Source organism: Panthera tigris, chromosome B1 (genome assembly GCF_018350195.1).
Source record: "Panthera tigris isolate Pti1 chromosome B1, P.tigris_Pti1_mat1.1, whole genome shotgun sequence".
Taxonomy (NCBI): Eukaryota; Metazoa; Chordata; class Mammalia; order Carnivora; family Felidae; genus Panthera; species Panthera tigris.
Genome location: NC_056663.1, coordinates 48,703,555 through 48,727,359, shown reverse-complemented (window position 1 = coordinate 48,727,359; position 23,805 = coordinate 48,703,555). Strand labels below are relative to the sequence as shown.

At 50.5% G+C, this 23,805-nt stretch overlaps 1 protein-coding gene across 1 annotated transcript; it reads left to right on the top strand.

Moving 5' to 3' along the window:
- Nucleotides 1–10,031: 10,031 nt before the first annotated feature.
- CHRNA2 (cholinergic receptor nicotinic alpha 2 subunit) lies at nucleotides 10,032–23,671 on the top strand. Its single transcript, XM_007097186.3, has 6 exons — nucleotides 10,032–10,250; nucleotides 11,459–11,610; nucleotides 11,994–12,038; nucleotides 15,520–15,629; nucleotides 19,382–20,396; nucleotides 21,598–23,671. The coding sequence occupies exons 1-6, from the start codon at nucleotides 10,142–10,144 to the stop codon at nucleotides 21,721–21,723; spliced, it is 1,557 nt and encodes a 518-aa protein (XP_007097248.2). The 5' UTR covers nucleotides 10,032–10,141; the 3' UTR covers nucleotides 21,724–23,671.
- The last annotated feature ends 134 nt before the right edge of the window (nucleotides 23,672–23,805 follow it).

The following is a 23,805-nucleotide window of genomic DNA, read 5'->3' as shown; positions in this document are numbered from 1 at the left end:
TTTCCCACACTGGCTGCACCAATTTACATTTCAACCAACAGCGCAAGAGAGTTCCTTTTTTTTTTCACATTCTCATCAACACTTGCTATTTCTTATCTTTTTTATTTTGGCCACACTGACTGATATCTCATTGTTGTTTTGATTTGTGTTTCCCTGATGGTTAGTGATGCTGAGCATCTTTTCGTGTGTCTATTAGCCATCTGTATGTCTTCTTTGAAAATGTTTCTATTCAGTTCCTCTGCATGTTTTTTTTTTTTAATGTTTATTTATTTTTGAGACAGAGAGAGACAGAGCATGAACGGGGGAGGGTCAGAGAGAGAGGGAGACACAGAATCTGAAACAGGCTCCAGGCTCTGAGCTGTCAGCACAGAGCCCAATGCAGGGCTCGAACTCACGGACCGTGAGATCATGACCTGAGCCAAAGTCAGACGCTCAACCAACTGAGCCACCCAGGTGCCCTGCATGTTTTTTAATCAGGTTTTTTTTTTTTTTTTTTGGTTTATTTATTTTTTGAGAGAGAGAGAGAGAGGGCAGGGGAGGGGCAGAGAGAGAGGGAGAGAGAAAATCCCAAGCAGGCTCCACACTGTCAGCACAGAGCCCAATGTGGGGCTCAATCTCATGAACCATGAGATCATGACCTGAGCCAAAGTCAAGAGTCGGATGCTTAACTGACTGAGCCACCCAGGCACCCCAGGTTTTTTATGTTATTTTATTTTGCCATTAAGTTGTATGAGTTCCATGTATATCTTGGATCCTCTTATCAGATATATCATTTGCAAATATCTTCCTCATTCAGCAGGTTGCCTTTTCATTTTGTTGATGGTTTCCTTCACCGTTCAAAAAACCACACAGCTTTTAGAGAGCAAAGCCAGAAATCAAACCCTGGCAGTCGTGCTCGGGGCCCTTTGCTTTTAACAAAATAAAGGAGACAAGGTAACAAGCAGCTTGAGGGGGAAGCAGACCTCCAAGAGTGATGTTGGGGTCCAGGATGAGCTTACTTATGGGCTGAGGGGAAGGATCAGGCCAGAGGAGAGGTGAAAGTATGAGGAAGCCTGGGGTATTTAATAGACGTGGATCCTATCAAGACCACCGTGCAGGGAGGAGGGACAACACTCACGGTGCGAGAAGGAGGCAAGGGGTCTACAGTTTGGAGGATGACCTTGCTTCTCTGGGAAACTGAAGGCAAGGTCACCAGCAAGGAGGCTGAGGAGGTGACAGGCAAGCTGCAGCCAGACCAGGTGGCAGCATGGGTGACCTGTGGTCCTGCAGACAGCTACCTGAGGGGAGAGGGGTTTTCCTCCAGGGGAGAAGGGGAAGGAGAGACCCATAGGCCGGCTGACTGAGGGCTCTGTTTTCAGTCTTATTCTACTTGAAATTCTACAGCTCTCTTGACACACAGACCCAGGACCCTGGAGATTCCCCACCTGTGGGTGACGTCAGGGGGTCCAGGCAGTGATCCCGGAGCACGGGGTCCTTCAGAGCAAAGAAAGAAGCATCTTAATAACTGGACAGAGGGAAAGCAAATCTGTTGTCTGTCCCCACTGGACACAGACTGAATAGTCACAGGCTCCTCCTCCCCTCGAGAGAGGGTGTGTGTGTGTGTGTGTGTGTGAGAGAGAGAGAGAGAGAGAGAGAGAAAGAGAGGAGAATGAGAGCACGAGTCTGTTTGCTTGCCAAGCCAGCCGTCCCTCCTGTGGACTGGCTTGGCTTTTACCTGCAGAAGCCCTTGTGCCGGGCTCTCCGTGTCGCCTTCTATAGCACCTGAGAAGCCTCTCGGGCTGCCTGAGCTGGGAGCCCCAGGCAACGACCTGCCTGCAGAACTTGTCCAGCCCTCCCTAGAAAGCCCCCTTGACTCTCAGAATCAGGTCGCCCTCCGCCAAGGGATGTCCAGCCCCAGCATCTGTTTGCCCACGAGATGAAACCACCCAGCTCTGCTCTGCACCCGCCTTTCCGTTTTGGGGGGACTTTTGACCAGGACGACTTCCAAGCCAGGCTGGTTCTGCGTTCTTTCAAAGGACTTTCTTCCTCTGTGGCCACGGGTAAGGAGGGTGCACCCCAAAGCACCTCTGGGGGTGGTAGGTGTGGGGACATTGTCGGGGTGGGGTCGAGGGGATTCTAGCAGATTCGCTGCTTCTGGGTACTTTAGGAGGAGAGTATGTCCGACCACTAGAAGCCGCCTGCCCCTAGAAAAACGTTGGTCTTCTGGCTGTCTCTGCTAGAGCTGCTCAGAGCCCAGTGATGGTCAACCCCTTCCTCGGAGGGTAGCTGAGTCTCGGGAGTTAGTGGCTGTACTATATAATATCTGCTTCTGTGTCTTGATGACTACTGCTCCTTCGTTTGTCACTTATTTATTCGTGAAGTAAATATTCTATCTTTTAGTGAAGGCTAATAGACATCGATGGTATTCACTGACTTGGAAGGTAGCAAGTTCTTCATTGCTGAGGTTTTACGGAGGCTGGAATTTGTGAGAGAAGCTTCCCACATCAGCTGATGTGCTAATCCAGATGACCTTTAAGATTCCACCTGACCTTGAGATGCGAAGCTTCTGTGGTTGATCAATTTATTGAGCAGAGCAGATATACAAGCTAGAAATATGCTCTCTCTCCCCTAAGTGCCTGGAAGGAAATTACTTGGAAGAAGAAACAGTATCATTTCCTCTAAGCGAGGGGCTTTCTTTGGGGGTAGTGACAGTTGGGAGAGAGCTGGGATTCTTGTGGTGGGGGAGGTGAGGGGATGCTGGATGGCAGAGAGGGGCTGTCGGGATCTAAGCAGGCTTTCTGGAGAAGGTGATACTTGCGAAAAGAATAGAATACAGCCTGGTGGGTGGGAAGCTGAAAATCAGCTGCAGTAGGAAGATGGACAGAGAGGCGAGCCCAAATCACCTTGACTTCATGGGACCAGGACTCAGGAGGTGGGCATGGGCATAGGGGGTGGTCTGGACACCCTCATGTGTCAGCAACAGTAATGCGGATGTTGGTGTCCAAGCCCTTTCCATACACAATTTCTTTTGTGTAGATTTCCCTGTGCACCTTTTACCCAGACCCACCCTATAAACAGGGACATCACCCCACAGCCACCCCCTCCTTCCCCAAACCTGCCAATCCAGCCTGTTAAAGGATCAAAGAATCCAGGGCTCTTTCTCTTTTAATATCTTTCTTAGGTGGAAGGTAACTCTAATTACTGTCAATTACCTGGGATAATTTCCCCTTTGGTTTCCAGTGACAAATTAATGAGATAATTTTGGGGGCCAATTACAAAGGACGCAAATGTGAGACATCTTGTAGGAATATATCCTCTAGAATCGATTGACTTCTTTTTTTTTTTTTTTTTTTTTTAGAATCGATTGACTTCTATTTGCACATCTTCCATAGGGTCCAGCACATCTCTGGTTGGTTCCTTATATGATGCAATTTCAGCATGCCTGGATTTCCATTTCTTTTTCTCCTACTGTCAGAAAAATCTTTTATTTAGTGCACTGGATTGAAAGGTGAAATGGGTCATAGCTTTGGGATTTTTGGCCATGATATGGGTTGGAAGGGGGAATGAGTGAGTCTGCATATAGAGGAAACTCCTAGAACCCTGGATCCAGGTGAACCAGAATTTGAGGTGGGACATCTTTCCTTCTCACCACCCATCTGCCACTGACCTTTACCACATTATGGTTTAGAAGTTGGAGACTCAAGGGGCTCTGGGGTGGCTCACTGGGTTAAACGCCTGACTCTTAGTCTTGGCTCAGGTCATTATCTTACAGATGAACCATGAGAGTTCATTGGGGATTTGAGCCCCATGTTGGGCTCCATGCTGATGGTGTGGAGCCTGCTTGGGACTCTCTCCCTTCCTCACCCTCTCTCTGCCCCTCCCTTGCTCTCTCTCTCTCTCTTTCAAAATAAATAAATAAATAAACTTAAAAAAAAAATAGAAGCTGAAGACCCGAGTTTGAGTCCCGACCATATTGATTTTGAACTATACATCCTTGAGAAAATCTTTTCTGAATATCATTATTCTTTTAGTTCCATAAAAAAAGATAATAAAATCTCTTCCCCTTACCCTCCGAGGCCCAAATGAAGGAAAAGTGTGAAAGTGCCTCGTAAACCTTAAAACTACACAAGCTTTGTAGATTGTTCTTAGAAAGATCTAGGCATTAACATCAAAGGGGACCCTGACATCCTCTTTCCCTGTTGCCTTTCCCCTTTGCCCTGCCCTGTTTTCTCATAGCTAACTGAAAACAAAGCAGTGAATCTTCATGGCTATGTCCTGGTGGAGAAAAACAATTTAATTTTATAGCTCCTCTGCATTTTAAAACAAGCAAATAAAACTTCTAGATGGTGGAGATGGTGTCAGGTAATAATTTGTCGCTGACATTCCAGGTCCATTAGGGAGGCATGGGATACGTAAGAATCTGAAGACATCTGGGGTGGAAGAGGAAAGAGAGAAAAGGAACCAGAAAAGGAGTGCTGTGATTGTCAGGTTTTGAATGAGCATAGATAGACCGAAAAACTCACCTGTTCTGCAGTTCCCCCGGATGTTCATGACATCTGTCTTAGTTGGGCAATGCCAGGCTCTCTAAAATCAACTCAACTCAACTCAAGCATCTCTAGTCTCTCAGATGCTTACCTGACATCAGACTCAGGGAAGAACTTCCCAGTGTGAGGAGTTGTAAAAAGCTCAGAAGGAACACTCTGGGGACTTGGGACCTCTCTGCATGGCTTTGAAGCCAATGGGACTAAATGAACAAAGTCATGCCTCACAGAAGGGGTGGATGAGCAGAGGAGAGTCTACAACTTTTCTTCCATCCTTTCTTCTCGAATATGTCCTCCTCAGGGCTATACGTTCTCAATTCTTTGCCCCTACTGCCTGGCACACTGTTGGCCCCATAATGGAAGAGGAAGTGGAAAGGTGAATGGGTAAAGAAAAGACTAAAGAATCAGATTATGGGAACAAGTGTCCTATGTCATCTTGCTCCCTAAACTAAGCCATAAGCCTGGGTCTCCCTCACAGATTCTTCCCGAGCTCTCTTCCACTCCTGGGCACGATTCATGGTGACCCTATATACCTGGAACCCACAGGCAAACCCCTGTTACAAGGGCTGTGCTTGGGGCTGAGATAACAGGCAAATGAGACACAGTCCCCATCCACAAGGAGCTCACGGTAGTGACTTCTACTTCTATTCCAAAGCCCCTGACAACTTTTTTTTTTTAATGCTTATTTTATTTTTGAGAGAGAGAGAGAGAGAGAGAGAGAATGAGCGGGGCAGGGTCAGGGAGAGAAGGAAACACAGAATGTGAAGCAGGCTCCAGGCTCTGAGCTGTCAGCACAGAGCCCGATGTGGGGCTCCAACTCACAAACTGTGAGATCATGCCATGAGCCGAAGTCGGACGATTAACCGACTGAGCCACCCAGGCGCCCTGCCACTGTCTACTTTTGTCTCAACTTTGGAGCCCATGCGAGGAGTTCAGTGCTACGATTTATTTCCTGTTCTCTCTTTTATCTCAGCCCTAAGGTGATTCCCATGAACATGGCTGATTTTGGGGGGATGAGTTTTGAGTATTACCAGTTTTTTCCCAAGTATTTCTTTTTTAATTGTTGCAAAATATACATAATTTACTGTTTTAACCATTTTTAAGTGTATAGATCAGTGGCATCAAGTACATTCACAGTGCTGTGCAGCCATCACCACGGTCCATCTCCAGAACTTTGCGTCTTCCCCAACTGAAAGTCTGTCCCCATTAAACACTAACTCTCCCCTCCCCCCTCTTCCCAGCCCCTGGTGGCAGTCCCCATTCTGACTCTATGAATTTGATTACTCTAGGTAGTCAGATCATTGCATTATACAATATTTGTCCTAAGGCTGTTTGGCTTATGTCACTTAGCACACTGTCTTCAGGGTTCTTCTCTGTCCATAGATGTGTCAGATTTTTTTTTTTTCCTTTTTAAGGTTAAGTAATATGGCACTGTATGTGCCATAAACACCACACTTGTTTATCTATTTGTCCACATTTTGGATTGCTTCCAGCTTTTTTCACAGTTGACTTTGACAACTTGCGCTCCATTCAGATGGAAGAATGGAGTCTTTATTTATCTATTTTTTAATGTTTTTATTTATTTTTGAGACAGAGAGAGACAGAGCATGAGCAGGGAAGGGGCAGAGAGAGAGGGAGACACAGAATTGGAAGCAGGGTCCAGGCTACGAGCCATCAGCACAGAGCCCGATGCGGGGCTTGAACTCACAGACTGTGAGATCATGACCTGAGCCGAAGTTGGACGCTTAACCGACTGAGCCACCCAGGTGCCCCAAAAATGGAGTCTTTAATCGACACCTACTTGGAGGATGAAAGCAGCTCCCCCCACACCCGGCCACGAGTTGTGGGGGAGGGCACGTAAAACACCCAGCAGATGTCACTACGCAATTAAAAATACTTTATAATATTTAGTAGCTAATACATCCTTATGGTAGGAAATTTGGAAAATATAGCAACGTGTCAAAAAGAAGTAAAAATTGCCTCTAATTTCTGCACCCAGAGATAACACAGATGATGTGTATGTACAGAGAAAAAAAGACCAGAAAAGAGCAATTCGGTTGTCTGAGTCCCCTGGAGCTTCTATAACAAAAATCCCACAGACTGGGTGGCATAAATAAACAAGGGACATTTATCTCTCGGAGTTCTGGAGGCTGGAAAGTCCAAGATCAAGGTGCTGGCAGATTTGGTGGCTGATAGGAGCCTGCTTCCTGGTTCAGAGATGATGCCTTCTCACTGAGTCCTCTCATGGCAGAGGGGAGAGGGAGCACTCTTGGATCTCTTTGCTAAGAACACTGATTCTATTCATGAGGGCTCCACCCTCGTGACCTAATCACCTCTCAAAGATTCCCCCCCCCCCCCACCTCCTAACACCATCACCCTGGGGGTCAGGGCTTCAAGCTATGAATATAGTGGGGGAAGGGGACACAAACATTCAGTCTATAGTATTGGTAACAATAACTTTCTCCGGAAATTAATTAGCTGTGCTTTCTTCTGCCTGGGTCTGCTGTAGGGAAGACTCCAGGAGGCTGACCTCTGTACCTGCAAGGGCCTGAGCCCCCAGACCCAGCCGCTGCAGTTCATCTGTGCCTCAGGAGCTATATATAGATGCACAGGCTGGGGCAGGCATCACGTAAACATTATGCATGATGTGTAGTGAGATGTTAGTTCATGTATATATAAAGCTGCGCTCCCATTACAGAACTCCTAATAATTAGGCTCCAGAATTTGTGGTTTGGACAGAAGCGGCTCCAGAAGGAGTCTGTGTTGGGGGAGCTATCTATGGAAGAAGCTTCCCATTTTCCCATTGACAGGATCCCTTGCTTCACCCCACTTGGATCATGGAGCCCCCCACCCCTCCCCCTGTCCCACCAGGAGAGCTGTGCGCTGTTCTCTTGATACTCATTAGATGTTTCAGAGGAGCCACCTTCTGGGGGCTTCCAGCTTTTTCCACCTGCCCTCTGGGGTTTTGGCGGGGGGCAGGAAGGATCCAAGAACTGAGCGGGGTAGGACTGCTAAGTGAGGAAACCTGGGGCAAGGGTGAGTTGCAGTGTGGCATGAGGGTAAGGGTGGCTGGTGGTCAGGGGCCATATTCTCCTGAGGGAACAGGAGATAAATGTCATTGTCAATTTCTAATAAGTCTTTGAATTGAAACCCAAGAAAATCAATACAGGAGCACCTTCTCTGCCCAAACACATTCTGGAAAAGCAGATTATAATACATATATTTCAGAACTGCCAGCACACTGAAATTCACATGAAACCCCTCCCACACGCTCTCTCCCTCCAAGCTGACACAAGCCATCAACGCGGGAGGCTGTGGGCTCTTTGTGTCCGCATGACCCCATGCCTCCACTTCTCCTATCCAGCCCCCTGCACTTCTCAGGCGCTGTGGTGGTCATGATCCCTCGTGCTCCCTCCCTGCACCCGTCCTGAGGGGTAGGCAGGCAGAGACTGTGCTATCCTTGCACCAGATAATCCCAGAAGGCTTGAGTGCCCTGCCCAAGTCCTGAGTCAGGAGTGTGGTGGCCAGGATTCAGAGCCACATTCGCGAACTCCAGGAGAGCAGGCAGGGTGGGGGGACAGGCTTGAGGAGAGGTGGGACATCAATGATGGAAGCGCTGCTCCAAGAGTAGGGCAGAGTCGCCTGGCAGATGAGAATGGAACACACAGGGGAGGATGAACCCGGGGGCTGAATTTTAAAATCCCTTTCACTCATGTTCTTTTTTCTTTTTAAATTGCAGTAAAATATACATGACACAAAATTTACCATTAGTGCCATTCAAAATGTTGTGTAGACATCACCGGTATCGAGTTCTAGAACATTCTCATCATCCCAAAGGGAAACCCCATGCTCGTTATCTGCACTGTGTCCCAAGGACACAGCTGGTGCCAGACAGAGTTGGCATTTGACACAAGCAGACTGTGCCTGAACAGTAGACATCCTTATTCTGCCAATAAGAAGCGTGGTTGGAGAAGAAGAAGAAGAAGAAGAAGAAGAAGAAGAAGAAGAAGGTGCTAATTTGAATATGTAAACTTTTTAGGGTAATATTGAATTTTTCCAGTAACAAACGTTTTAAGTCACATACTATATATATTAACACATTAACTTAAAAATACAGCTTTTCCCCAACTCCCTCTGTTGTGAAATATTTAACACTTCACTCACATCTTTGACATCAGTGTCCTTGTCACCACTGGAATCATTTTTTTAACATTTATTTATTTATTTTGAGAGAGAGACAGAAAGAAAGAGAGAGGGAATTCCAAACAGGCTCCACACTGTCAGCTCAGAGACTGACTTAGGGCTCGATCTCACAAACCTTGAGATCATGACCTGAGCCGAAATCAAGAGTCAGACGCTTAACCAACTGAGTTACTCAGGTACCCCTGAACCATGTTGTGAATCAGAGATCCACATTCTAGCCTATATTATTGTCCCTACAGTCTAAAGAGACTTGGCTATTTTTTATTAATACAGAAAATGTTTATTTCTTTAATAACAGCTTTTTGACATATAATTAACATATCATAAAATTCATCCTTTTAAAATGTACAGTTTGGGGGTGCCTAGGTGGCTCAGTGGGTTAAGCATCCCATCTTGATATTGGCTCAGGTCATGATTTCACGGTTGGTAAATTGAGCCCCATGTCGGACTCTGGGCTGACAGCCCGGAGCCTGCTTGGGATTCTCTCTCTACTCTCTTTCTGCCCCTCCCCTGCTCACACGTGCACGCTTGCACACGTGCTCTCTCAAAAATAAATAAATATTTAAAATATGCATTTTGGTGAATTGTAGTACATTCGCAGAGCGAAACAACAGACACCGCTAAGTACTTGTAGAACATTTTGACCATCCCCCAAAGAAACCCTGTACCCTTAGCGGTCACTCCCTCTTCTCCTTTCCCCTCCAGCCCCCCACCAAAGCAGCTAATCTGCTCTCTGTGTCCACAGATATACCCATTCTGGATATTTCATATACGTAGGGTCACATCACACGTAGTTTTGTGTGTCTGGCATCTTTTACTTCGCATGTTTCCAAGGTCCATCCATGCTGGAGAAGGTCAGCACACCCTTCCATGGTACCAACATTCTACCCCTCGTGTATTTCTTTATCAGCTCATCGGCATTTGGGTGCTTCCATTTTGGCTATGGTGAACAGCACCCAAGTTCTTCCACTGACCACCTCTTGTGGCGTGATTATCTCCATTTTACAGGTGCAACACTGAGGCCAGAGCAGTGGGGACTCCAATCCCATCTTGTACCCACCCCCCCTCCGTCCAGCGCGTCAGGGTTTCTCTCAGGCCAGAGTCGCTGGTTGATGCCAGAGAGAGAAGAAGGTGTTAGATCCTCACTTAAGCCAGGGAGAGCCCGAGAGCCCTCTACTCGTGGGGAGGCCTGCGTGCTCACCTTTTACAGCTCTTTGAAGTGTGAGGAACCCAGGTACACACACCCGTGTCAGGGATGCACAGCCCTAAGCCCCCTTCTGTGGCCTGCTCAGGTTCTATAGTGAGAAGGGCCGTGTGGCGTCCAGCAGAAGATCTGCCGTGCCAGCAACTGGACCTTGTACTGGGGAAGCAGTTCTGAGCCTCAGCCCACAGCAAAGCCCTGGCCTGCCCTCCTTCTGATGTCCAGGGGAAACCAGACCACATCCTCTGAAGCCATGGGCCCTTCCCACTCTGCAGTCCTGTCCGCGATGGGGCTCGGTCTGTGGTGGCTCCTTCTGAGCCCAGCAGGTGAGTGGGTGTAATCACTAGGACATCATGTCACACCTGTAGGCTCCCGTGCCGCATGGAGGAGACTCCTGCAGGTGGGCTCCCGGCGGCTGCCAGTGCTGCAGGGGACTTGAGTAGCTCATCCCACAGCGGGAAGGTGGCGGGGCACTCGCGGCTTTCATGCTGGGAGCTGTGGCACCTCGAGTGTCCTGAAGGTCAGCGTTCCTCATCTGCAAAATGCCCCCCGTTCTGCGAACTGCCCCAGGCTGTCGTGAGGACCACGTGAGATGCAAGTCTGGGACGAGCCCCTGGGATACAGTGGGCACTCAGTACACGGCAACTGCTGTTACTGATGTGCTTTTCTGGATTTCAGCGCAGCATTCTTGGCTTGCTCGGGCGGCGGAACCTTGAAGAGTGAGGCTGTGTGCAGAGCGCGGTGAAAACAAACACGAGCGATTCCATCCACAATTTTGGGACACTTTGCCTGGCTGATAAGAAGGAGCAAATGCCAGTGGTTGGAGCAAAAATGGGGGAGATGCCTGAAGTAGCAGAGGATTTTGTGATTAGCATTAGCGGTTCGTTGACTGGTGCGTGGGAATGAAAGGCTCACTGTGGTGGGTGAAGCCCTTCTCCCTGCAGCTCACGCCATGCCAACCAGGTGTCTCCCCCGTATCGCTGTCCCTGGGGGCTCCTCAGTTCTAGGCTGCATGTTGTCTGTAGGTCTGACTTCTTCTCCATTCCTCTGTCTCTGCCTCCCTGTCCAGCACTTATTTCCATGCCTTCTTATCTAATAGTCACAGAGTAACTGACATTTCTTTAAGTTTATTTGTTTATCTTGAGGAGGCAGGGCAGAGAAGGAGAGAGAGAGACAGACAGAGAGAGAGAATCCCAAGCAGGCTCTGTGCTCTCAGTGCAAAGCCCAACGTGGAGCTCACTCCCGCAAAGTGGGAGATCATGACCTGAGCTGAAATCAAGAGTCAGAGGTTTAACCATCTGAGCCACCTGGGTGCCCCTTTGGGCTCCCAGCCATGTGCTGGTTGCTTTGTTAAGTTCTACTTTACACTATTATGTTGAATCCTCAAAACAATGTTTTGAGCCCAGCTCTGCATAGAGTCCCCATTTTGCAGATGAGGAAACTGAGGTTCAGTGGTTCTGATTTGATGGGGGAGGGACCCAAGCACCCACCACCATGGACTCCTGGAGACCCCACTCTTCCTTCCTGTCCACAGGGTCAGCACAGCAAGCCTCTCATACCCAAGCCGAGGACCGACTCTTCAAACACCTCTTTAGGGGCTACAACCGCTGGGCACGGCCAGTACCCAACACCTCAGACGTGGTGATCGTGCGCTTTGGGCTGTCCATTGCCCAGCTCATCGATGTGGTGCGCCTGTCCCCCATACTTCTCCCTCTCGGGATCAGCCCCCAGACCACAAGTCCCTTTCCCGGGGTCCTTCCTCCCTACCTCCCACTCTCCCAGCCCTGCACCCCCTCCTGAGAGGGCAGTGATTGGCAGCAGTGGGTTTTCTAGGTGCCCTGCTTGTTCCACTGGACACAAAGTCAGAGGACCCAAGTGGCCCGTGTGATCTTGAAGAATCTGAGTAAGGGTGGCAGTATCGGGAGGGAATGGTAAATTGGGCTGGGCTTGGGGTTGTCACATAAGAGGTTCCTCTGGTGAGTAGGGGGCCTGCATCGTCCCACCCCGCTCTACCCTGTTTTGGGGGGCTGGTTCCATCACTGCCTGTTCTTATTCTCTCTACCGGTCAGGATGAGAAGAACCAAATGATGACCACCAATGTCTGGCTAAAGCAGGTGAGATTCTCTCCACTGGTTGGGGTGAGAATAAGGGAGGGAGGCCACGGACCCCAGACCCACCCAGGACTCTCTCACTCTCAGCGGGATTCTGAATTCATGTTTCACCCAAGAGTTACCACTTGGGACATTCCCAAAGCCAGCCGATTGCAGAATGCTCCTCGTAGGGGCTGTGCTCTGAGACTCCAAGTCCAGTACCTGAGAATGTCACCTACAAGAACCCAGTCACCCCCCTTTCTGGGAATGGGCATTTCCTACGTCCCGCCTATTGTTTGGAGATCAGTTTATTGAGTTGTTACTGAAAACCCAAAGGAGGTTTCATTCTGCCCCTTTTACAGCTGAGGAAAGCCTGAAGCTGAGTGCAACTCAGCTAGAAAAGGGGGGCCCAGGTGTGCTCAACTCGGAACCGCAGGCTCCTTCTGCGGGAGAATGCTGGGTGTTCCACGTCTATGCTGCCTAACAAACTACCCCGAAACTTAATGGCTCAAAGTAACAGTTGTCATATCTCACAGCTTTATGGCCAGGAGTTTGGGTGATGTCTTCTGCTTTGCGTGGCAACTACTGGTGATACTTGGTGCTGTTTCACCTGTGGTCTGCTCTGGAGGGTCTAAGAGCGCTTGACTCATGTCAATTCCTTAGGAGGAGTGTCTGGAAGGCTCGGGAAGGTTCTGGAAGCTGGGTCCACAGGGCCCTTCTTTCTCTTCAGGCATAGTCAGGTTCTCTCCATGAGTTCTCTCCCGCAGGGGAGTTGGACGCCTCACCTGGTGGTTCAGACACCCCAGAGCCAGGGTCCCCAGAGTCAGGAGATGAAGCTGCTGGCTTCTTATGGTCTGAAAACTGGCCTGCATCCATCCTGGAAAAGAATGTGTGACCCTTTTTGATGTACCGTCTTTGGGGGCAGAACTTGGGGGGCACAGGCTTTATTAGAGCCTGAATAAATTCCTTTCCTGTTCACCCCCTCGCGCTCTGCCTGGCCCCTCCCCAGGCCCCGAAGTGGAGATGGTGAGAGCACATGAGAAAGAGGACCTAGCCTTCTGTCTACTTTCCCCCCATACTCCATCTTTCTGCCCCATTGGTAACTTAACCATCTACTATCTCAGAGGCTCGAACCCAGAAAACCACAACAATCAGAATTTTGATTGGCATTTCCATTTTGAGTCTTTTGAATGACTGCCTTACTTTCTGTAAGTGGCTAGTGGTGTCCTTCCTGTCTCCATAGGCCCTGGAGCGGTATGCTGGCCACTTAATTTATAGTTGAATGCTTAGGTTGGAGGTGTGGAGCAGGCCCCTCTGACAATGTTCACCTTGTGGCTGTCAGGGGCCACACAGCTCATCTTTACAGATGTGCACACTGAGGCCCAGAATAGTAAGAGACTTGGGAAGCCACATAGTCCTGAAGTTCAGGGGGAGACCTAGAACCTGGGCTGCTGTAATTGTCCCCATGAGCCCGTCACCTTGGCTTCGGGAGCTGGGGTGGGAAGCAGAGGGAGGAGCACTGGAGCAGAAGTCAGGCCAACCAGCACCACCTCTGACCAGCCTCAGAACCTCACTTTCCTCATCTGTGAAATGGGGATAGTTTATATAAACCGTTGCCTGCATCGGCAACCAATTGCCAATTAATATAACCCATTGGTGTAGATGCCCTCCACGTGTTGGTTGAACCCAAAAGCTAGACAGATGATGGTCTAGGGACAAGGGGATAGGTTTCTGAAGATCGGTCCCTTTCAAAATTATTCAATGTCCTGAGAAATCCTGACAATTTGACGAACATTTCAACCTTTCTTATTTTGCAAGTCTGGCTCCTCTGAGCACCTCAGCCTTCCCCTACAGGTGAGCGGTCAATACCACAGCTAGGTCAGTGTCTTCCCAAGCGTGGTTTGGGTACCAACGGCAGTGTTTTGTGAGATGATTTTACTTGCCTCGCTAATCTTTTGGTAATAGTCGTGTATTTATATTCTAGTGGATGTTTTCAAATGCTCTTGGTTTTCTAGTTACGTCAGTGACATAAAATTTCAATATTTATGTAAGTTTAAAAACGGCGAACCAATTTAAAGGGAAATACTAAGCACATGATGAGACAGGTGGTGCACATATATTGGAAAAAATTATGAAAATGGGGCTTGGAAGTTTGAGGTTGGGGAACCACTGAGCTAGACCAGTGCTTTTCCGCTCATGCTCCTGCTTCCTGGAAATGCTTGTCTTTCCCTTCTCTCCTTCCTGGATTTCTACCCAGGTGGATGCTTTGTGTAAACGTCACATGACTATCCTTAGAGGGGAAAAGGCATCATTCATGAGACCCTTTGCAAGGGTGCATCACAGCGCTATTTTAGTGCAGATGTACAGAAGCAAAATGGTCCCTGGAATGAGGGCAGGCTTGGAGGCCAGGGGAGGCCAGGATTCAAGCACCTTCCATACTTCCCTTTCCTCACCCTAACCCACAGGATTACTTGTGAAGATTAGAAAGAACCATCTAGAGGGCCTGTGACAAAAGTGGGTTTCTAAATGGTAGTAGTCATTATTTTAATTATGATAAGCCCTTGGAGGCAAAGGACAGCCTTGTGTGTCGACCCCAGTCATCATCTGTTGGGGGTGGTTGTTTCCTTCAGGTCCAGAAGAGATCTGGGAAGCCCTCCCAGAGATAGGACCAGACAGCTTTAGAGGGAGGAGGCATTGTTTTCATTGCTCAGAGACACGTTTACTGAGCATTCACCAGGGGTGTGGTGCTAGGGAGCCAGAGTGAGAAACAGATGTCCCTGACTTCATAGAACTCACAGAGGCATTCAATAAACCCATACGCAAATCCGCATTGCTCACCACTATGATCATGCCAAAGAGGGAAATTTCAGAGAGCAGGTAATGCTAACCCGGTTTGGGGGGGAAAGATTCACTTGGATCAGCTGCTGGGAGCAAGGCTGGGGGCCCCCCCACATCCCCTTGCTGCTGGGACTCCCAGGGGGCGCTCTGAAGCACAGTCAGGAAGTCACTGCATAACCCTGGCAGGATGTGTTCACCTCTCTGGTCCTCAGTTTCCTTACCTATTAAAATGGGGAAATACTGCCACGTGCTCAGCATTCCCTGCCCGGCTATCTGGCTAAGGGTCTTCCCAGACAGAGGGTGTAAAAATACATAAACTGTGGGGCGCTAATAAATGTTCTTATAAGTGAGTGAGGTGGCTCTCCAGGGTCTTCCTGCTAGGGAGGCAAAATGAGGACTAAAAGCGGGACTAGGGTGACCTATGGTCTTGGTGTGCTCGTACTAGAGTTGGGGCAAAGCTGGGGGATGCTGATCTTAGGCTGGACTTCCGATCCCCAGCTCAGAGCCCTGGCCCAGCCTCCCAGACTTTTCCCTTCTGTGGGGCTAGGAGAGGCACTTGGGACGTTCCCACCAGCTGCTGGGGCATCCCCAGGCTGCCCTAGGTGTGCCCAGGTGGCTCCCTGGGCGGTGCCGGTGATGTAACTCCCTCCCCCCCTCCCATGCACAGGAGTGGAATGATTACAAGCTGCACTGGAACCCGGCCGATTTCGGCAACATCACATCCCTCCGGGTCCCTTCTGAGATGATCTGGATCCCTGACATTGTCCTCTACAACAAGTAGGAAGCCAGGGATCCTGGAGGCCCCTGGGAGGCCCCTGGGGTGGGGGGCGGGTAAAGTGAGGCTCGGCTGGGTTGGACGTGGGCGGTACCTTCTTGTGTCCCTGCTTCCTTGCTTTCCTCTCAACTCCTGCTTTGCTCATCCTTACCCCCTTCCCCTTCCTCTTGGTTCCATTATTTCTTTCCTTGTGTTCTCGCACTCAGACACCCAAACTTACTGAGTGAGCATCCACTCTAAATCGGTGCACGGTGCTGTGCTGGGTGGTGGTGGGGGACACAGATTTGCCAACATTGAGTAGTATTTGCAACATGTGGCTGGTGCAGGCTCTGAAAACAGTGGCTAGGAGTTGGCAGTTTGCAGGCTGACAGTACTGAACAGGCTGACAGTATGGAACAAACAGGTAAGCAGCATCCCCCGGGGGGTGGGGGGTGGGGAACACCTTCCAGGGAGCAAACTCACTTGGTATGGGTATTTTTTAAAACTCGTATTATTGACAGTTGTCTTGTATTCAAGACGAAAAAGGAGCCGTCTTTGAGCATAATGACGAGAAGCTAATAAAAGCCAAGGAGAGTCTAAAGACGGCACCAAGAACACCAACACAATTTTTTTTTTAGTGTTTTTAATTTTTATTTATTTCAAGAGATACAGAGAGAGGGAGCAGGGGAGGGGCAGAGAGAGAGAGAGGGAGAGAGAGAGAATCCCAAGCATGTTCCGCGCTGTCAGCGCAGAGCCCGATGCGGGGCTCGAACTCACCAAGGGTGATATCATGACCCGAGCCAAAGTTAGATGCTCAGCTGACTGAGCCACCCAGGCGTCTTCACAATTTTTTTTTAAAGAAGGTATAGAGATCTATACTTCCATTTGTGTGTTTGCTGTCAGGTAATTCTTGATTTAGAAATCAAAACTTAAGGGGCACCTAGGTGGCTCAGTTGGTTGAGCGTCTGACTGGGCTCAGGTCATGATTTCACAGTTCGTGGGTTCGAGACCCCCGTCAGGCTCTGTGCTGACAGGTCAGAGCCTGCAGCCTGCTTTGGATTCTGTGTCTCCCTCTCTCTCTGCCCCTCCCCCACTTGTGCTCTGTCTCTCTCTCTTTCAGAAATGAATACACGTTAAAAAAAATTAAACAAAAACTGTTCTATAGAAATCAAAACGTAAAAGCTGTTTGGCATTATGCTTGTCTAACAGTGTTTTCTAAAGTGGGGCTCTAAAGGGTGCTAGTTCTCAGAGATATAAATAGGTATGAAAAGTAGTCCTGTGGTCAAATAATTTTGGATAACATTGTATATCGTTAAGTCTCCTGTCCTGGCCCCAGTCTTTTGGAAAATGTTAGGACAAGACAGCATTTTAAATGTTAGAAGTTGCACAGCCAAGAAACCCCATGTAGCCTAGGATTTCCCTGTTCATTTGGCCTGAATTTGGAAAAGCTATTTTTAAACAATAAAACAAAGTGAGACAGATCCACTTTTGGAGTCTTGGTGTCTTCAGATAGGTCAAAGGGGAACGACAATGATTCCTTTACACCACCCATCCCTGGTCAAACCCAAAGCCCTGAACGTCTGGAAACACACATTCAGCATGGATTTCTGGAAGGTCTAACACTGCAGGTGCCTAGTGTTTGCTGTCACTGGACTCACGGACCCCTTTGTGCCCCAGAGCCGCCCCCTCCCGCCTCCCCTCGCACCCGCCGAGCCAGCACCCAGGATCCTTCGTGTCGCTGTTTCTGGCAGAAGTCAGGAGCAAAATCCTACACCTGATGTTTGGGATTGCCAATAAAGCTTTGGCCAGTGTTACTTGATTATAACAGGAAAGTCTTTTGATAGGATGAAAGTTCAAACCAAATTCTTCCAGACATTCAAAGAAAGGTCTCCTCCATGGAGGCATTCCACTCCAGGCGAAATCCTTCAGATCAAGGAAATTGCACTTTTCCTTCCTCAGAATGGGGCACATGTTGCCATCTAGTGGTAATTCTGCGTGGTGACAAAAAAATGCCTTAAAAAAAATTGAAGTTTGCCCTGATATTTGTTACTATCGAAGTTCCTGTTTCCAATCCCGTTTTTCCAATCTGTGGTCTGGAATTTCCCCATGGGAAAGAAGGTTGTCTTCCCGTGTGTTCTTCTGGTTCCCTTGCCTTATAGGGAATTGGAGGGAGAAGGAAGGCTCCTTAAATGCTGGGGTGTGGAGCCCACCGCACCGCCTGCCCCCTCTACCCCCCAGGGAATCAGGGACTCAGGCTATCAGGAAGCCCCCAGCGAACGGTCACTGTTCTTCCAGTGTTCCCTGAGCCTTTGTGGGTCCTTGGATGCTTAGCCCTATGACACCACAAACATCATCTCCCACCACCCCTTCTTTAAAAAAATATTTTTTTAATGTATGTTTATTTTTGAGAGAAAGAGAGAGAGAGAGAGAGAGAGAGAGAGAGAACACGAGCAGGGGAGGGGCAGAGAGAGAAGGAGACACAGAATCCAGGCTCCAGGCTCTGAGCTGCCAGCACAGAGCCCGACGTGGGTGGGTGTGGGGGTGGGGCTCGAACCCACGGACCGTGAGATCATGAAAATCAGAAACGCAACCGACTACGCCACCCAGGCGCCCCTTCTACCACCCCTTCTTATGCCCTGCCCCCCAAACCTGAGCACACACTGAGTTCTGTCTTTCCCCTCTTCTTCCTCTGTTCCCAGCCCAGGCTCTGCTGGTAGGCTCTTCACCCCATCTCTCTGCCAATCCCACTACTTTCAGGGTGACCCTGCTCACTTGGGGAGGTCTTCCCACCCCTGCCCCCAATGTGTCTTGGGGAGCACTTGGACTGCCCTTGGAGTGCTGCTGCCAAACTGCCTCCTTTGTGGTGTAGGTGTGCAGGGCTGCCTCTCGTTTCCTCGAGGTTCCTGAAGGGCAGGCCCGTGTCCCACATCCCATCCCCCCCACAGCTCCCGTGCGGCCCCTAGTGGATGAGGCCCAGGCAGAAACGCACTCCTTGATGGAGTCAAGGAGGTATCTTTCTACACCAGCAGAGGTGCTGGGTCTCTTCTGAGCAAGGAGCTAAGGATCCCAGGTGGAGAAGGCAATACCCCAGATGGCTTTGCTGACCATCTGCTGGGGGAGGAAATATACATAATCACTCTAACATACTAAATGAATACCAGCAGGCAATGAGACTATATGCCCCATGGGTTTATAAACATGTAAAAAATTACATACACGATCTGTATGTCAGTCAAACATATATGATGTACATAGCATCAGAATGTTAATGTGGTTATTTAAAAAATTCTCTTTTTAGATGTTTACTTATCTCGAGAAAGAGAGAGAGTGCACGCATGTGTGCGTGTGCTCTTGCACACTTGCAGGGGAGAGGCAGAGAGAGGGAAAGGGAGAGAGAGAATCCCACGAAGGCTCCATGCTGTCAGCTCAGAGCCCAACACGGGGCTCGATCTCAGGAACCGTGAGATCGTGACCTGAGCCAAGATCGAGAGTGGGACGCTTAACCGACTGAGCCACCCAGGCATCCCTAAAATTCTTGGTATTTTCCTATATTCCTCAAAATTCCTACTTTTGTAATTAAAAAGATAGCGTTTGAAAGACACTCCTTCAGGTCGCTCTGAATGTGCGCGGGAAGAGTCTCACACGCTTGCGTAAATCCCCGCAACTTGGCCAGGTCCGGCTTTGTTCTCGGGGTCCCCTGCTATTGGCTGTCTGGAGCAGCCTGGCTTGGGCAGGCAGGCTGTGCCGGGTCCTCCAGCTCCTCTCCTGTCTCCAGTGCAGATGGGGAGTTTGCGGTGACCCACATGACCAAGGCTCACCTCTTCTCCACGGGCACTGTGCACTGGGTGCCCCCCGCCATCTACAAGAGCTCCTGCAGCATCGACGTCACCTTCTTCCCCTTCGACCAGCAGAACTGCAAGATGAAGTTTGGCTCCTGGACGTACGACAAGGCCAAGATCGACCTGGAGCAGACAGAGCAGACGGTGGACCTGAAGGACTACTGGGAGAGCGGCGAGTGGGCCATCATCAATGCCACGGGCACCTACAACACCAAGAAGTACGACTGCTGCGCCGAGATCTACCCCGACGTCACCTACTACTTCGTCATCCGGCGCCTGCCCCTCTTCTACACCATCAACCTCATCATCCCCTGCCTGCTCATCTCCTGCCTCACGGTGCTTGTCTTCTACCTGCCCTCCGACTGTGGCGAGAAGATCACGCTCTGCATCTCCGTGCTGCTCTCGCTCACCGTCTTCCTCCTGCTCATCACGGACATCATCCCCTCCACCTCCCTGGTCATCCCGCTCATCGGCGAGTACCTGCTCTTCACCATGATCTTCGTCACGCTCTCCATCGTCATCACGGTCTTTGTACTAAATGTCCACCACCGCTCCCCCCGCACCCACACTATGCCCCACTGGGTGCGGGTGGCCTTTCTGGGCTGTGTGCCCCGGTGGCTTCTGATGAACCGGCCTGTGCCCCCCCTGGAGCCCCGTGACCCCCCAGATCTGAAGCCCAGCTCCTCTCATTACTGGCTGGAGACCAACGTGGATGCGGAGGAGAGAGAGGAGGAAAAGGAGGAGGAAGACAGATGGGGGTGGGCAGCTCACTTATCCCCCTCCATGGGTGTCCTCCGTGGCCACGGTGGTCTACATCAGGGGGCCTCAGGGCCCAGGGTGGAGGTCCAGTTGCAGGAGGGCGGGCTTCTGCTGTCACCTCGCATACAGAAGGCACTTGAAGGTGTGCACTATATTGCTGATCACCTGCGATCTGAGGATGCTGACTCTTCGGTGAGTGGGGGCCGGGAGAGGGGCTCTTCCCCTCGGTGATTCCACCAGCCTGGTAGGGAACCACCTCACCCCAAGGTGTTAGTTTGGGCCACCTGGTCTCCTTCATGAGGACCCACTTCCCTCAGTGTGGCCCTTGGGAGTCTGGACTAAACTGATAAAGAACTTCTAGCTAGCAGCTCTTAAGACACTAATTGGCAGGTGGCAGAACAGCAGCCAAGGATGCTCTGGTTAAGGCTCACTGGGGGACAGCAGGCCAGAGAAGGAGGGTCCTCAGATGCTGAAATTCCCGGTGCCATCCTCACGCCAGCTTTTATCACCATTACCCTATAGGTGGTGAGGCAAGGGGGCAGAGGGAGGTGGAGGGACTATCATCAGGAGATGATAAATCAGATAAATCAGGCTGCTGCTTTGTCAGCCTTCTTCCTCTGTCCTGATGGGTTTCCCCCCAGTTCTCTTTGTGGGCTCTGGGCATTTTGTGGAATTCACTATTCACCCACAAACCCTGAGGAACCTGGGTTGTACCAGGCGGGTTCCCCGTCTCGGTCCCTGCTGTGCCCAGTATTATTAGGTCAGCAGGCCACTGCTCAGAATCACAGATTTCTTATCAACCTAGGGAAGGATGAAAGGCTGGGAGGTTATTAGTGGGTGGCCTTGTTGAGTAGATAAGGAAAATTAATCATTATCTAATCTAGGAGCAGGTAGGAATCCAGAACTGTTTGCTTGGTCTTTGAGCACAAATTCCACATAGCCCCGCCCCCCCATGGCCCCACCCCTTTCCCTGGGCCACACTTACCCTTGCTTACCTCCTCCTCTCCAACTCCTGCAGTGGATGGGGGAATTGGGTGGGAGGTGATGTCGGGGCAGCAAAGTCTTCACCATTTTGTAACTGCTGAGTGTTGACTTTAAATCACTGTAGGCCCCTGAGAAGACCCATGCCCCTTGGTGGTTGTAGAACCTCTAGCCTCCCTTAGCTGGAACTTGAGAGTCTATGGGAAGGCTCTGGGGTGAGGTCACAGGGGTGGGATAGGACAGGGATCACTAGGAGAGGCTTGTTTGAGTCTTGAGACAACATTAGCTCCCCAAGGTCTCAGTGGGGCCCCTGTTGCCCCCAGTGTCATCGCTACAGGGCTGTGAATGGGTGGGACACTTCCCCTCTCCCGAGGCCTGACCTCTGTCACAGTGAGTCCTTTTCTACCTGCAGGTGAAGGAAGACTGGAAGTATGTGGCCATGGTCATTGATAGGATATTCCTCTGGTTGTTTATCATCGTCTGCTTCCTGGGGACCATTGGACTCTTTCTTCCTCCATTCCTGGCTGGAATGATCTGATTTCCTGTTCCTTGTTTTGGCCCAAAGGCGGCACTGCTTGACCATCTTTAACCGCTGTCCCCTCTAGAGAACACCTTTGGGGTCAACACCATCTGCCTGCAGGTGCCTCTCTGTGGAGTCCCTACACTGGCCTAATCATCAAAGACTCCTTGGGTCAATTCACTTGACGTTACTGTATTATGTGCTGAGAATCTGCTGGGCACGGAGCCCTGCTTTGGATGCTGATGAGCTAGGAAATAAGGAACTTGCTTTGAAGAAGATTACAATATGGTGGTGACTGTGTGAAGCCACATAAGATTCTCTGGCAGGGGCCAGGAAGACACTAACAGGAGGTCCAAGCGGAGTGATCCAGCGGGGAGAGGCACAGACCTCAAAGGATGGGTGCATGGGGAAGAGGGGAGAGGGTGCTTCTGGGGGTGGAAAGGCTGTGAACAGCACTTTGGATTCAGGAATGAGCACGAAGTGTCTAGGAGAACGGGCAGGCTGAGATGAGGCTCCGGAGTGGGAGCAGTGGGAGGAGGTTGGAAAGGCAGGTTAGGGTGTCTTTGAACCATGTAGAAAAACAAGTTCACAGTCTGATCCTGCAGGTCTAACAGTAGGATGGTAAAGACTCTTCTGGAAGGAGAGAAAGGGGGAAGTGGGGCCACAGGTGGCGGTATAGGTTAGGGCCTCTAGGTGGTGGAGGGATGTGTGGTTGGATGCAGGTAGCTGGGCCATCCCGCCTTCCTGGAAGCTCATTGGAACCCCTGGCTTCTCCTCACCTTTAGCCACACCCCCTGCTACAAACTGGCTCAGCACCAGCGGCCCCAAGACGTTTGGCAGTGCTGAGAGTCCCTGTCTTTGGGGGTGCCATCTGGCCTTGAATGCATATTAACAAACCAGGAAGCTATCCTGAGCCATTCTTGACTAACTCAAGCTCGCAGCTTGCTCCCCCCACCCCTCTACAGGGCACGTGGTGCTCGGCGCTCGGGACCTTTGCTCCCAGTGACTGACGGGAACGAGCTGGATCGCTTTGCACCTCGAGACTGCTGTGTAAAGGCAGAAGCTGCAGGCCTGCTTCCCTTTCCCAGCCTGGCCTCCTGGTCCTTCCCGAAGCCCTGCAGTGGCTTCTGAGCTGCTCTGTGCAGCCATGGAACCCTCACACCTTGGGGATCCGGCAATCTGCACTCCTCGGCCACGTGCTGGAACCTGGAAGAGCTCCTGCCCCAGGATCAGGCCTCACCCCTGCCTGTCCAGCCCCTGGAGGGCAGAACCTCAGCCGCTGACAGATGCAGATGGACACTGGGCTCTCCAGACAGCCTGGGGACCCCGGAGAGGAGGCCGAACAGGGCGAACTTCCAGCTTCCCTTTGGGCTCTGGGGTACCCTCCTTCCAAACCCCCACTCACCTCTCCCTGACAGACACAGAGGAAATCTGCAATGCCTTGGCCCAGCCCCGCACTCCTCAGTTCTTCCCAAGACTTGGTGACGCATCTGGTTTCTGGCTCCTCTTAGCTCCCGTGGGGGCAGCCTCCCAGCCTCCCTTCTCCCTCCTGGCTCTCCCAGACCCGATCTCCTGTGCAGTGATGTACCCTCATGCTAGCCCATCTCCCATCCACCTTGCATGTGAGTAAAGAGATGAAATATGAGGCTGAGGCCACTGCTCTTTCAGCTGTGGGACCCCCTCCTCAGCATCCGCAGGACCACCCATGCCCCGCTGGAGCCCCAGCTGGGAGACGGTCATCGGTGGTCCTCGTGTGGCCCTGGAGGGGGCTGCCCTGGGTTCCCACTGGAAAGTCACCCTTCGGTCAGGTGCAGGGGTGAAGGGGCTGGAGCACGCACCTGACCCCATGCCCTGGCGTCACCATGCACCCCTCCGTGCTGCAGCCCAGTATTGGCTCTGGAGCTGCGCCCAACAGAGCACCGTTGATTTCTTCCAGGGTTGTGGCCTGAGGCCAGTGTCCCCCTCCCCACAAAGAGCAGGTCAAGCAAACAAAACAATCAAACCACAAAGCAAATGGTACAATTTTAATTCATCCACAAGTCAACTAGAAAGAAGGTAAAAGAGTATTCTGCACCAACACAAGGGAGGGGTGGGGCAGCT